General features: G+C 36.6%; 1 protein-coding gene across 4 annotated transcripts in view; it reads right to left on the reverse strand.

Annotated features, from left to right (window-relative positions):
- Window positions 1-15,159, reverse strand: part of PHTF2 (putative homeodomain transcription factor 2) — a 69,839-nt gene that overhangs the window by 24,272 nt on the left and 30,408 nt on the right. For 3 of the 4 annotated variants that reach the window (XM_065658452.1, XM_065658449.1, XM_065658451.1), the window contains 5 exons: window positions 14,499-14,568; window positions 11,747-11,905; window positions 7,000-7,165; window positions 6,151-6,315; window positions 893-1,094 (listed from right to left, as the gene is read on the reverse strand). In XM_065658452.1, coding sequence (XP_065514524.1) covers window positions 893-1,094; window positions 6,151-6,315; window positions 7,000-7,165; window positions 11,747-11,905; window positions 14,499-14,568 — 762 coding nt within the window. The remainder of the gene's footprint in view (window positions 1-892; window positions 1,095-6,150; window positions 6,316-6,999; window positions 7,166-11,746; window positions 11,906-14,498; window positions 14,569-15,159) is intronic. The other variant, XM_065658453.1, reaches the window with a different exon arrangement.

Genomic DNA, 15,159 nt, shown 5'->3' on the forward strand with positions numbered 1-15,159 from the left:
TCTTTAAGGGCCTGTTAAATAATTTGGCTAGGAAATCCACAAAGAAAGCCTTTCCTTTATAAAAATGTGTATCTGTAGACTTCCAGTAGAATAACCTTTCCCTCTGATGTTATCATGGAAAAACACTGCCTATGACTGATCATTGATGGTCAACCCTAGAGAGATGAGTCAAGTGTAAGAGCTGTAATGACAGTCAATATATGTTCAAATGCCATTGATAAGAGAGCCAGAAAAATTGTTTTGGAAAAGTTATTGCATAGAACAGTAAGATGAAAACAGGATATCCAGGAGATAATTAGACTCAGCCAAATTAAAAGTTCTGCACTTCTCATGCTTCCATCTCATCCCTGTTCCTCACTATACAGAGTCCTGCCTGTTTCATTGAGAGAGAAATGGTGCTTTCCTCATCTTCTACAAAGATCAGCTCCTCAATTAAAAAAAAAAAAGGAAAAGGAAGATGATTCACAGGAGAATGCTCAGAATAACCTCAAAATTATAAACTGTCAGTAATCCAAAATTTGTTCCATTTTAGCATGGAGACAGACCTGTGCCCAGAGTACCAAAGAGGCAGGAAAAGGTACAGTGTGTTCAGCTGGTCTGGAAAAACCCACAGATAAAAGGCAGCACACGAATTTGTGCATTGAAATAGAGAATGGCAAAGGATGTTTAGATGTCAGTAAGGAACTTCCAACAAGAAAAAGGAAAGGAGAGGAATATAAGGATGAAATAAGAAGACTTCACATAACTTTTGGTCCCACGACCTAAAGTCTGATTTTAAAAACATTTTTAAGGATAAAGCAGATAAGAACGCGTGAAAAGCATCATAAAGATACACCTCACATATCATTTGACAAGTGAATAATCCTGCTTTGAAAGCAATAAGCACACTTACTTTGTGATGACTGTGGTTGGTGAAGGCATCTCGCACTGGTGCTGTGCTCCAGCCCGACTCTTCTGGCTTGATCACTTCACATCGACGTTCATGGGCCTGCACACATTCTTCACTGCTTTTACCTGTCTTTTTCCCATCAAGGGACACGTAGCCATTATCAGTCTCAGTGGATTTATCTATTGAGTTTTTTGCTTTTTTAGATCTATATTTGAAACAAATATATATATTCAATTAATTATCTCAATTTTTTCCCCAGTCTAAATTGTGTTTCTCTCTCTCAACCCATGTTTTAGTTTTACTATTACAAGGAACACACACTAATAATATTAAGATGACACAAACTAACAATATTAACATTTCATACACTACTTGTTACAAATTGTTACAGAAGAAACTGTCAGTCTGAAAGAAAATTATATCATTAGCTACTGAGAGAAGAGAAAAGGAAATCCATGTTTTACAACTAGAACCTCCCAGTAACTTTGGCAACAGAAAAACCACAAGCCTAAAATGTAAATGAAAAACTTCTCTATTCTATCTTAAGAAAAAACTAGGTATGAGAAACGTTTATTTAAAGTGTTACTAATTCAAAGCTAGTGGGCCATTTCGTGAAGCTGCAAACAAACATGCTCTGTTTAGTACTCTGTACACCGACATTTTTGATGATGTTGTTCTAAATACATTTTGCTTATTGAGAACTCTGCTAAACAGATGGTGATTTACCCTTTTCCGTATTATCCAGTAACACTCCTGGCAATATATTCCGATATATCTTACAAATGCACTAATTAAGCTTGTTTTCAAATCACATGAATTATACTTCAGTATTATTGTTAAGGCTACTAATACTGATGAATAGTCTTCCAAAACATTTTCTAGACATCAGGGCTCTTATCTAGTCGAAAGATGTAGCAGCAAGAATATCTACTGCCAGAAAAAGGCTTTCTCAAAGCAAATGTTTCGATGATTACACTTCCAAATTAGAAAGTACAATCGATGAAGGAATGAAAAGGAGTAGCAGCTTGCAACCTTATCGATAAAGGATACTTTAAGTTTTCACTTAAGCTTCTGTATTCTCAAAATAAATGACAAGGAAAATATCAGAAAAGCAATTAATATCTTGCATTTATTATATATTGTTCGCTAGATTCCCAGAACACTTGTAGCGGGGGGGGAAAAAAAGTGTTATAAATCAAGTTTCCAGAATTTTTAATTTTTATTAAAAGTCAAACACTGGACATTGGTCACAAAACTGTCAAGAATCTGTTCAATTGATCGTGTGCTTCTGTGAGAGAATATGCGTTGCCTTTCTCTTTAAGGAGCGAGGAATTCTGTGAGAGCTTGGATTACACAGCAGAAGGTTCAATTTCTCTTTAATATGTACATCAAACGAATCAGGATAGTCACCTCACATTCCTCTCAAGGTAAGGTATTCCACGTATACAGGGGAGACCTGAACACAAAAAAATACCTAGGGAGAGCTGGATAAAATGGAAAAATCCAAAAAGGAATAATTCATCTGTTGGAATGCAGATGAAATAATGAAGACACAAGACAATGTTACTAAGGCGTTTCATCCTCCTTTCCCATCTTTAGTCTCATTCTACCTTCCCTCACTCCTCCTTGGAAAAATGCTAACAACATTTTTTTTTTAAACTAAAGTAACTGCTGCTCCACTTGTCTTGTAGGAAGCCATAGAACTCACCTACTATTCGCTGATCTATTCACAAAATTCTTAGTCAGTTTTATTTCTAAATGAGTAAAAAACCAACAGAAACTTTTTTGTAGTTATATGTCTGCACAGATTAATTTTTATTATAAGCTTACAAACTAAGAGCCAGCAAGGTGCTTTAGCATGTGGTTTGTGCTGGAGAAGCAGTTAGTAGTTAGTAAACCTCCTCCTGTTTGCAGGTTACCAATGTGCTAGCTCACATACAGAGTTTTAGTTTTCTATGTCCGTTAAGAAGGTCACGAAAACATGATTGAAGCTTTCGACAAAAAGGTCAAACTATCAACAGCAAACATGTTAGAAGGTTATCTCTGTGCCATTCAATAATGTCGTTGTTCAACTAAATAAAGATAAGACAACTGAAGAAAACTTAGCTTATTATTTAACGAAAAAAAAAAGCCATTCTGTTTCAGGAATAAAGCAAGTATCAGAATTGCAGTAGCAAGTCACTGTAAAATAATAAGTTTCGGTAAGCTCAGTTGTAAGCACTAAGGAAGTAGTGTTTACATGAAATTATTTGTAATAAGCAGGAGCCCAGAGAGGCCAATTTTTAATGCATTAAATATACTTTGTGCACTTTTAAAATATTTCCTTTTAACGGTGTAAAAGGGAATGCAGTTCTCCTCAAATACATACACGCATATGTCCAGTTAGAGACCTGCTCCACAATTTATTAAGCTGTATGAGTGGAGTAACAGGACAACTCTTCCAAGTGTGATTTGAGAAGCTCTTATACATTTCATGTGAAACTTGAAAGCTACTAGGAAGAAGTAGCCTCAAACAGCTAAGTAGGAAGAGATAAGAGTAAAAAAGAAAGTATGTGTGTATGCACAATTTGTTCAGATAGGACTTTGCTACTCAAGCAATGTGTAAGTGCTAAAACTGCAAGACAAACACTAGTCTGATATCAACTAAAGCTCATTCTGAAAAAATAGGTAACTTGACTGAAGTCTTTCATTTGTTTCCAATGCCAAACCAAAGTTATTTTTTGTATGAATACCTAAATTCAAGTGTAAGCCATATGCCAGAAAAGCATAAATTTGGGCTTGAAATTAGGCTACCATGCACTACACTGTGTTAAAAGAAAAAACACTAACAAACATGAACAATACTCCCTAGCTGACAGAAATGTTTAGTTTCCTAGAACTACTACATATACACATCATTAATCAACTTCTCAACATCCTATTAGAATTAACAATATTTGAGCGCAAGACAGGACAACATCAAGAATAAATCCAAGAAGGTCTTAATAAGCCTGAACATATGCAAAAGCTGAGTCAAGAATTACTTTCAGTCCTATTCACGCATTAGCTAGAGAAAATATTAAGGAAAATTTAAATCCAGTTTCTGGAAGACTGTAGATTTTCACTGTCAAGTATTTTATTCCCGTGTATTTCCATTTAGGTTGGTCAAAAAACTCTTCTCCCTGTCCACGCTGCAAAAGGTTTAAGAAAGTTACAATTTTCCAAAATTGGAATAAGGACACAGAGAGCAAAGTCCCTAATCAGTACTACATTCTGAATATATTACTTATCTGGATATTGCGCTCCTTTCCACTGAAGCTAATACATAGTATTTTCCAAATTGCCTCTGTGCTGGATTAAAGTTTAGAATTATATTTTATTAGTGAGACTGAGTTCTGCCATTCAGAAGGATATTTACTGAATACACAGTTCCAGATTACCAATGTCCTGAGTGTAGGCAAATGGTCTACGTACACAGGAGCCTGCTCTAAAGCAAAGAACATCATTTCCAAGGTTAATTTTGAAACCATGTGTTTAAGACCTATCTTTAAAGATCCAGAAAATGGTATCTCAAGGCTTAGTATATGTGAAAAAATAAACAAACACTAATGAGACATTCTAATGTGCTTATCTAAAGAGCTTCAAAATATGTTTTAAGAAACAGGACAGATGTCGCTGTACAGCTTCCTTGCACTGAGGCTTCATAAAATTTTCTTCAGCAACATCACCAAGTAAAGCAGTCAGTGTACCCCACACTGCACTCCTGCTTACTCATTCCCAGCCCCACTCTGCCATCCCACTGTGCTGACAAAACTGTTCACATTGCCATGAAAAAAAGTACATGAAGAAACTGATCTGCATGATCTCCTGGGGGAAAAAAAAAAAAAAAAGAAAAAAAGAAAAAAGAAAAGGTTATTTTTCAGCTGGATGAGTTCCTTGTGTGGTTTGTATACAAACAATTGGGAATCCGCAATTGAAGAGGTAACAAATGGCCAGGGGCTACTTACAGCTTTCTCAGTTACTCTGAACTCTTTATCCTTTGAAGATATTGAATATACTAAGTAGTCATCACTGAGGCTTAATATCTATATATATATATATAGATATACACACTACCTCTCATTAAATGGTTTAAACAAGTCTTTAGAGCAAGTCCCACACAGCCCTTCTCAACTGAAAACACTGAGCCCAACATGATGGAAGGTAAGGAAGGAAAAAACCAACAAACAAAAAAACCCAAATCTTCCAACACTCCTCCTCTTATTGCAGATCAGTATCTTCAATGAATGGAAATATTCAAAAGTTTACAAGATCACACTCCAATCACACCAGAAAGTAATGCATACTGATTCAAAGGACATCTTCTCAAAGCTATTATAGATCAGACTATACAGAGAAAAGTCAAATGAACTCTGTTCTTACAATATTTTTAAACATTTTTATAACTTCGAGTTTCAACTAGGTATTCCCAGAACGTAACATAAGAAAAGCTTTACCAGTGGTTAAGAGCACACATCATGAGTATGACAGACATGTTAGTGTTGCCATGTTAACGATGCAGCATGCACAACGAAACATCAATGTAATAACTTGCAGTATCCCTTTTCTCAATTTCATACTATTTTATGAGCATATTTTCTCATGCTAATAAATGCTCACATATAGCACTCACAATACTGTTTATATAGCATATCTTGAACACAACCTGCTACGAAATGGGTTTTTTTTAAAAAAAACTTTTTAATTGCCCAGAGCACTGCATTAACAGATTGATCATTTGCAAAACAGCACTGGAATCTAACAGGGTTAGACATTTCTTCCAATTATTAGAAAAAGTATCTTTGATCTTTTATTTATAAACTGAATGCTGTGCTAATTTGAATCCTGAAGGCTTTTCCTTCAGAAAGTGTGATTTGATGAAAGTGATAGAGTTCAATAAGCATTCTCTCAGAGTAATAAGCAGCTAATGTAATAAAGTAAAATTAAAGAGTTACATTTTCTCATCGGATTAAAATTGAGAAACTGAGTTGGTTTGTTCCTGATAGCCCACACAGAATACTCCTACAAAATATAATTTAACTAAAAGTTAATTCCGTATCTTTTCAAAATTGCATCAGCATTTGCAAAAGTCAAGAAACAACAAATTATTACATGTTCAAATATGAAGATGAGTTTACTATTAAAACCAAAAACTGGATCAACTAAAGTTTAATCAATTTTTACTTATGTAGAAAAGGGATAGCACATCTCTAACACATATGTAGCCTTGAATAAATACAAACCCTGGTAAAAAGAAAGCAGCATGCCAGATATCTCTGAAGACAGCGCCAATACTGCAAGAGGTGCTTGTACCGTAGCTCTGCACTGTTCCCTCCTGTGTGTTATCTGTGGTACTAGAGCCATCTCCTTCCCTATGTACTTCCAAATGTGCTGCTTTCCTTAATTTCCTTCATCAGAAGAGATTAAAATTGGAAGGTAGCTTTATAAGTGCAATCAACTAGTTCTATAATGCATTCAGCAGTTTAAGCATGCAAAACCAAGCAAGATTTTAAAATATTTTGCTAAAGCTTTATCACATCAATTTAATAAACTCCATTTAATAAAACCAAGCATAACACTTAATCATTATCATAACCCTTAAACCCAAAATTTATTTCATCTCATCATCAGAGGCTTAGATCTGCAAGAAGTCACTGCTGCAGGTTTTCCCATTTTAATGGGACAAGTCACTGTAGCAAACCATATTCATTTAAGTGCTAGAAGACTTAGGTTCCAATAGCATCTCTTTTAATGTATGTTACCCACAGAGATCATTAGTCAGTATTGCACATAAAACTAAATTTGCAGTAACATAAACACTGTTACTCCACCACTGCTCAGATATAAACTGTTTTGAGGCAAAGTGTCAGATTCAACGCATTAAAATTAAAATAAAACAATGCATAGATTAGTCAACGCATAAAAGTTGAAGAGCACCAATTAAGTACTCATTTTAAACTTACAGATAAAAACAGAGCACCAATTTCTCATCTCTTGCAGAGCAGAGACTGTAAACCCCTAAATTTTTTCATGCGTGTTGTTTAGAACAGTTTAACAATCCTAAACGATAAGTACTTTAACATGGACTATACCTTCTTCTTTTACCCCCTGTGCTAGGAGGTGGCTTAGGAGTTCGTGTTGAAACAATCTGACAATGCACAGTTCCAAGTAGCAACATTAGCCATATTGGCCCAATTACTTCAGTCAGAGGTATATTATGTGGACTTTGGGCTGTATAGAATAACACTACAGCAGCAACTGGAAAAGAAGGGAAATGAAGTTGAGTTCAGTATCTGAAATGTCTGAAACGGCCAGCTCATCACACAGCTTTTGTCAGAAAGAGAAACAGTCAGATGTAGTCCTTTACCTGCATTTTAAACCAACCCATGTAATTCTGAGAGGAAGGAATTATAATTGCAATTAAACAGGTTGTAAGAGTAGGCAACTGTTTAAATCCTGTCTTAATATCCATCTCTTCTTTTACACTCGTGTTATTATGTCTATCGCTCAAAAAAAGGCGGTAGAATTAAGAGGGGGGAAAGCATTTGGAAAGCTCTGTCATGAAACAACTTTAAATTAAAGTGAAACTTCTGTAAGAGACAAAACCGAAAAGCAAATGTCACTCTTAAAGCAGCCCAAATAAATCTAATTCCGTATCACCCATAATGATGCAGCACAACCCAACAAGTTTGGTGGGCGCAGGAGCCATCAAACCGGCAGCAGGGTGTCCAGACAAGTCAAAGTCTCTCTGCCCTTGGAAATATTCTAACCCAGGCTGGACACAGCCCTGAGCACCCTGTGCCAGCTGACCCCGCTTTGATCTCCAGAGGTCTTTGCCAACCTCAACTAACCTGCTACTCTGGGGAACCAGACATCTATTTCAACACTGTAAGCACTAAGAGACTAGAAACTCGTTGTACTCTCCAGATTAAAGCATTTTCTCCACATTCCAGTAAAAGGACAAAATTGCCCATATAGATAGACAGAGATGCAGATAGACAGAGTGCAACCCTGAATACATTTCATATATACTTGTATGTATATTTTCTTGAAATACTAAAAGATCAAAGGCAAACCATGTAAACTGTGAGGTAGTCCAGCTGAAGTGACCAGTACTCCAACTTGCACTCGCGGTTGGAAAAGGAGCAGCTTCCAATTCCATAGTGAACCACTAATTTTGTAACCCTATAACCAGCTTTTCATATATAGCCAACACACATGCAGCAGCTCTCCTTGCTCCTGTACCCAGAGCCCAACCACTTCTACAGCTCAGAAATGTCTTTACAGGCTTCAGGTCAGTCTGGACACATTCAACAGGCATGGGGCAAACAGACAAGGCAATCTCTCTCTTTTCTCTGCTATTGTATGTTCTCGATGCACTGCCTCTATGGCTTTAAGTGCTGTGTTTCGTAACTCAGCTGAGAGAAGCTGCCAAGGAAAAAAACAGAAACTCCAAGAAACAAGTCAGAAACAGAACAGAGGAATATTTCTCTGCTTCTAACATCCACATATCCCATGAGAACTTGGTTTTACCCTTGTACCACTAAAGAAGTGAAAGTCCCATAACTTAGACCTACTCCTAGCACAAGAAATACATCATACAAGTTCAACGGCTTTCACCACTTCTCTACTAAAAGTAACTGAAAAAAATCCAGCCACATGTAAATCTGTGTGCCATATTCAAACACCTAAAATATACCACATGAAGCCACACCTAACACAGCAGATATCTGGCTGTGATGTTTTCCACTAAAAAGAGATTAGATGTGTTGATCATGAAATAATCTTTAGCAAGGTAACCAGTAATAGAAACATAATGAACATACAAAACAATGGAATTACTTTTTGTTGTGGTAAACTAATTTCCCATCGGTCTTTTTCCTAAATTAAAGCACAACAGTCTTACTTAGAACACATAGGGTATCGTTTATTACTATGTGTGGACTAAATTTTTGCTGTATGAGATCTCAGAAAGACAGTATGCATCAGTCAGAAATCCAACTTACTACAAAATAAATTTTTAAAAGTACAGACAGTAAAAGGTACAGATAATATTCCATCTTTCTAAATGAGCTTATCTGAGTTTCTCACATATATAATAGGCTTCACAAGGTATAAAGTAGCCAATTTTGACTTGTAGCATACAATTTGGATAAGCATATAATTCTGAGTACATGGAGCTCCACAGATCCATGTGAAATCATTTGCAGGAATAGGTCTCCACAAAATGATTTCAAACTTCACTACAAGATTTCTTCTGCTACTTAAAAAACCATTTAGCAAAGCAGAGTGATCTAGAAGAAATTATCTTCTTCCAGAAGACACAAATCTGTAGATTGCAGATTCCCACCATGAAGATTCACACAAATTTAAGAAAATGTTACCAAACTTTTCAGTGGGATGGGGAGAGGGGAAAACAAATAAATTCTTTCTGCACAGTGTATCAATACACTGCAGTTCAGATTATCCTAGAATTGCTCCTTCTGACAGCTAGGTCACGGAACAGAATTTCTCACACCACTTTTAATTAGTTCTGTACTTATTTATAGTATTTGGACTGGTACTTTGCTAAATTACGACAGTTTATTTTGTGAAATGGACACAAATGAAATTATTTCACACAGAGCAAAAAGCTGCATCAAGGAAAGCAACTGTACATTTCAAAGACCAGCATACATGTATTTTTATAGCATTTAAAGCTTTGAAATATTTGTATTATCAAGTTTAAAAATGCATACATACATATATATGTATCTCATCACAATAAAAAACCATTATATAGCTATTAAAGTTTCTTGTTTCATACTTAAGAAATACATAATAGAGATACATACTATAACTTAAGAATTTTCCTATTAGAATATAGAAACATTTTAAAACTAAAAATGACGTAATGCTATAAACTAAATGGATAAGGAGTCAGAAGAAAAAGGTGTTACTTCTGTCTTAATTCATCAGCCTGTTCCATGACCTTGGACAAGAAAACATTTCTCTATAGTTCTCTTATCACACATTTTGCTAATCATACTTTATACTAAAGGAAACCAAGGCAAATAAAATCTGGAATTTAAATCCACAGCCAAGGAAATAATCCTTTTCTGTTGACTTACATAAATGCTAGCAAGTATCCTTTTAAAGGAGAGGCTTGATGAGGGTTCTTTTAAATAGTTTCCAATCAAAAATTTCATCAACTTAATTTCACTTACACGTACATTATAAGCCTTTCAATTTATTCAAAAATGCATCCAAAACTCTGCAGTTAATTTGGCACAATTCAAATGACAAGCGTTTGAATAGTCGGATTATAATGTAATATAGAATACTACTAATTTTTTCCACTATTTGTTAATTCACAACCTCAGAAATATCAAAAATATTTTTTCACATTTCAGACTATATGGATTAGGGAAATGATGCAGTCCAACCATAACTTTAGTAAATCATAGATCCCAAGAAATCTGAGGGGGAAAAAAAAGTTAATTACAAGATAGCTCTGTAATTAATGTCCAAAAAGCCTGCTTGCACTCAGAATCTGCACTGTCTTACTATTTTGCTGCTTTCAGAATCTTATGAAGGCTCCACAAATAAAGTATTTTTGAAAATAAATTTAAGAATAGGAACACAAAAAATACTATAATTGTGTTTCTTAGAATAAGCCACCTATGACATGTTAACAAATGAACTATAACTTATGTATTTTACTACCTATATTACTATAACTCAGATTAAAATTACTAACACTATAGGATCACTTATCATAGTACACAGAAAAGCTAATGTACAGAACAATATTTCTTAAGCACCTATCTCAGAAACGGGGATAAGGAGAAGTTTTATAGGAGATCACATTAATATTTGTCAATATTTCCAGTTTTGGGGCACTGGCGCTACGGAATTCATTTTATAGCTGCTAACGTCATCACACAAGAGACAATGTCATCTTTTCTTTTAATTCCATTTCTTGTTTTAAATACCATTTCCAAATGATACACTGATTCACAACTGCAAGGACAGATGGCTAAATTTTAAAAGTAATATTGTATTTTAATTGGATTTCAGCGGGAAACTTATCAGTCACTTAGCTTCTCAGGGTACTTAAATTGCTCCCAACTACCATTAACCTTCTGTTTCATTTCTGTTGTACACGTATCTGATACACTTATTCTTTTGGGGACTTTTATGCTGTTAAATACTGACTCACTACACCCTTTCTAATTTTCCTCTTATATAGTACAAATAATTAGAGAAGCACAAAGTCAGACTACTAGAACTGAAAATTCAGCATCCTGAAAGCTGTGAATTGCCTTCTGTTTGTTAACAGTTGTCCAAAAGTCCTTCTATAATCTAGGAAATATAAAATTCAGATGCACAGTCTCCCCATTGCAATGGAAAAAATAGCAGAAGCCCACAGAGCAATAAGCCCCCATCTGCCAGTCATTCAGAAGCACAGCTGAGCTCTGACTAAAGCATAAGCTAGAAGTTCAGTGCCTCTGATGTGACAAAACAACAAATATAAGGACAACGGGAAACTGGTCAAACAGGTCATCCTACCAGGCCGCACAAGCTGCACGCACCTTGGCAGGTTTCGCTGTGCTTTCTTCTTGATCAGAGCTCTTGATCTGCACAAGTACTGGAAAGATTAAAAGCCCAAGACAAAATACATATGCCCCCTCTACATATGTAAAAGGAATGTTAACCAAAAGACACACGCTTGGGACTGTGTCATTCCAATACTGGAATTTATCTTAACAGCATAAAGTGAACCACGTAAAATAGAGCAGCTTCCATATGGTTAAAATAAGACATTCAGTTGAAGCTGTGCCTGTAATCCAACTCTACCTTGAAGAAGGTAAAGAACAAGCAGCCAGAAAAAGATGACCCTTGATGTCACTTGTAGCCACCACCTGTAGAAGAACGGAAAGAAAACAACTCTCACGATTCCTTTGCGGGTCAGAGATGTCCAAGGACTTTCAGGCTTTGCTTTAGCAAAAGCAGATCCTTTAAAAAAAAAAAAAGAAAATAAATTTCAATATATTTCATTGTTAGGGCTCATAATAACCTTACTTGTTCAATAGTAGAATAGTTAAGACAGTTATTTAAAATAGTAATTGTTAAACATAATTATTCGAATAAACCTCGTACTTCTATTGTTTGACTATCTCCTCAATCCAAAATTTGTGAAAATTGTTAGTGGTCTGTTGATTGCCATTATCAGAAACTTCTACAAATACCTAGATTTTGGAGCGTGTGAATAATAAAACATTGCCATTTCTTATTATTTAAAGACAAATTATTAGAAATTATTCTGTTTCACTGAGGTATCTGAAACTTGCTATGCAGCAATAGGAAGTCAGATGAGAACTCCACATGCCTGTGCGGGCATAGCAGAGCCCTTTCCTGACACAGCAAAGGGATCTAAAACAACAACATCTCTAAATTGCTCCAGCCGTGTCATTCAGGAAAACGGAATGAGGTTGAGAAGCATAGAGTAAGTATCTGTTCAACTGAGGACTGGCCCCAGGAGCAGGGAAGCAACCCAAAGCATAATTTATCTTTGTTTCTCCTACAGCATTTTGCACTTCACTCATTCAGATGTCCTTTTTCTCTCATATCCTTCAATTTCTTTTTCTTCCTGCACATTCCCACTTTTCTGGCAGCTAAAAAACTGTGTAACATTTACTTAATCAGGGTATGACTTAAGTCGTGCCAAGGTTACTGCTTGGAAAGGGCAGCTACTGTGTGCTGCTTTGCCATCTCCACCTTTTTTACGAGCTGAACTAGCATTAGTGAGCTCTCTGCTGGCACAGGTAGAACACTGCCCGTACTGGAACTACTTCAACGCCAACTTAGACATCCATGCAGAGGAGTAATTTAAATGCTATTCATGTATATCACTATACTGAAGTGGTCTACTACTGTTCCTTAATTCCTACAAACATTTAGTTTTCAGTTCTGTTTCTTTAAACTTCAAATGTTATTTGATTTTGTTTCTTTCTCTCACATTCCTATTTTTAAAAACTGATATTGTTAGGTGATGTGAGAAAAGCTCATCTGCACGCCCACAGAAGAGCTCAGAGGCAATGGCAGCAGGGGGAGCCCAAATAATACCCTGCCAGAGTTCTTCTAGACCCATGAGCCCTTCGAAGGCCCATCTCCACAAGGCCAGAGCAGGACACACAAGGGCAGGCAGGAATCCAAATCAAGGAAGACCTTGACCTTGAGCAGGCCCTTCCCAGGGGTCCCAGCAGAGCCATCAGCCCTGCTGCCCAGGGTGAAGGCGTCACCATAAGCCATTGGGAGCAGGTCCCCAGATCATCTTTCAGATGAAAGGGGATTGGGGATTGCTGCCCAAGGGTGTGGAACTCATGGGATGCAAAGAAAAAGGAGCTCAGATTGCACGGGACTTACTATGGGATGTTTAGAGAAGGAACCAAGAGTGGGAGGAAACAGGTGTTTAGGTGATTTGGGAAGGAACAAGCATGGCGCAATTGAGGAGTCGGGGGATAAAAAAGGCCAGTTGCATGATAATAGCTGCCGGTCAGTACCCTGCTTGTCTGGCTGTACCATGTGCCTGATCATAGAATCATTGCAGTTGGAAGAGACCTTCAGGATCATCGAGTCCAATCATAACCTAACCTAACTCTAGCACTAAACCATCAGTGCTGTCTGTCCTGTCCTACCTTCTAACCAAATTCCTTTAACTCTTTCCTAGGTGAGGTGGGGTCTATTCCCTGTGCACACCTGCATACGGGGGACTAAGTGCCAGCTCTGGGAGCCAGACCCCAGAGCACAAGTTGGGGCTGTGTGTCCGTGGTGCCAGCAGCCCCAGCGAGCCTGCGAATGCCAGCAAAGACAAAGCCAGACCAGCTGGTGACAGGGTGGGGTAAGCTGGGAGCAAGGGGTGCACGGGTCTCTGGGCCAGGCTCTGGGTGCGAGGGTGCCTGGGTATCTCCAGGGCGAGAGGACAGTGGGGTGCTTCGGTTAATTTGGAATCTGAATTCAAAGAGCACTACCTGGAACGGAATCAGGAGACCATACAGTCTGCTGGGCTCATGGAAAAAAAAAAAAAAAAGCTAAATAGTATTTTTCCTAGCCTTCATGAGGCACAAGAGAAATCAAATAAAGATAAACTAGAACTAAATGAAGACTTTTCAGATAGTCTCTTATCATCTGACCTTCTGTTGCTATTTTGTTATTTAAAACAGGCAATAAATATTCAAGGCCTATGCAATTTTCACTCTTCAGAAATTTCAACATAACCTTTCCTCTAGATGTCAGAAGATTTGGAACAAGTCTGAACACATGGAAATAGGAGATTTCTGAACTAATAACTCTAAAACTTTGATCCATCACAGTCACATATTTCTTTTTTTCTAAATCTATACAACAAAATTTAAATCAAATTTTTAAGCCTTCAGTGTAATCTAGAAGTCATCTCCTAACAATATTTCTTAACCTTTTTCTTTAGGTAGGAGTTCTGTAGCATTGGTTATTTTTTTTTTAAAATACTTACTAATACACTTGTCACAAGACACAGGATAACAGTTATCTTTATGCTGAGAAATTCAGCTTTTTCTAGCTCAGGACCTACCTCTTACAAGATCAACATCTATGAGGTCTGGTTTCACATGTCCTGTTTTCTTTGGTTTGTTTCTCAAACCCTGCAATATGCAAATGCTATCAAAATGCATTCATGCAAATGACAGACATTACAAAAGAAAAAATATTGATGTGGTCAGTAATTGTATTTAACCTATACTGTTGTTGAAAATTCAGACAAATATGTCAACTTCATAGATTTAAAGTATTATAAAATCAACATTCCAAGGAACAAGGCACAATAAATGCTTTTTACACACTTTACAATCTAAACAAAACCCAACCAATTACTGACCCATTAGGTAATTTTTCAAACATAGTTAAGCACTGAGCACTCATCTCCCATGGCTTGGGATTATGCAGACAACATATGCACACACTTGCAAGAATTAGTAATACATTTACATTAGGTTTTCAGAACTTTTGCAACAAATTACTCTCCTGAATCTCTTTTCTCCTTAGACATCTAATTAAACTTCACAAAACGCTTACATTGCAACTCCTTAATTCCAAACCTAGACAACAAATCATGTTGTAATGCAAGAGCCACTAACCAGCAAGTTCCACTGTCAGAAATCCAAGTTATAGAAAAGTATTGACGTTTTCTTAATAGTAAATATAGATTAGTCAATTAAAAAGAGGAAAAAAGCCCA

This window comes from Caloenas nicobarica, chromosome 1 (genome assembly GCF_036013445.1).
Source record: "Caloenas nicobarica isolate bCalNic1 chromosome 1, bCalNic1.hap1, whole genome shotgun sequence".
NCBI lineage: Eukaryota > Metazoa > Chordata > Aves > Columbiformes > Columbidae > Caloenas > Caloenas nicobarica.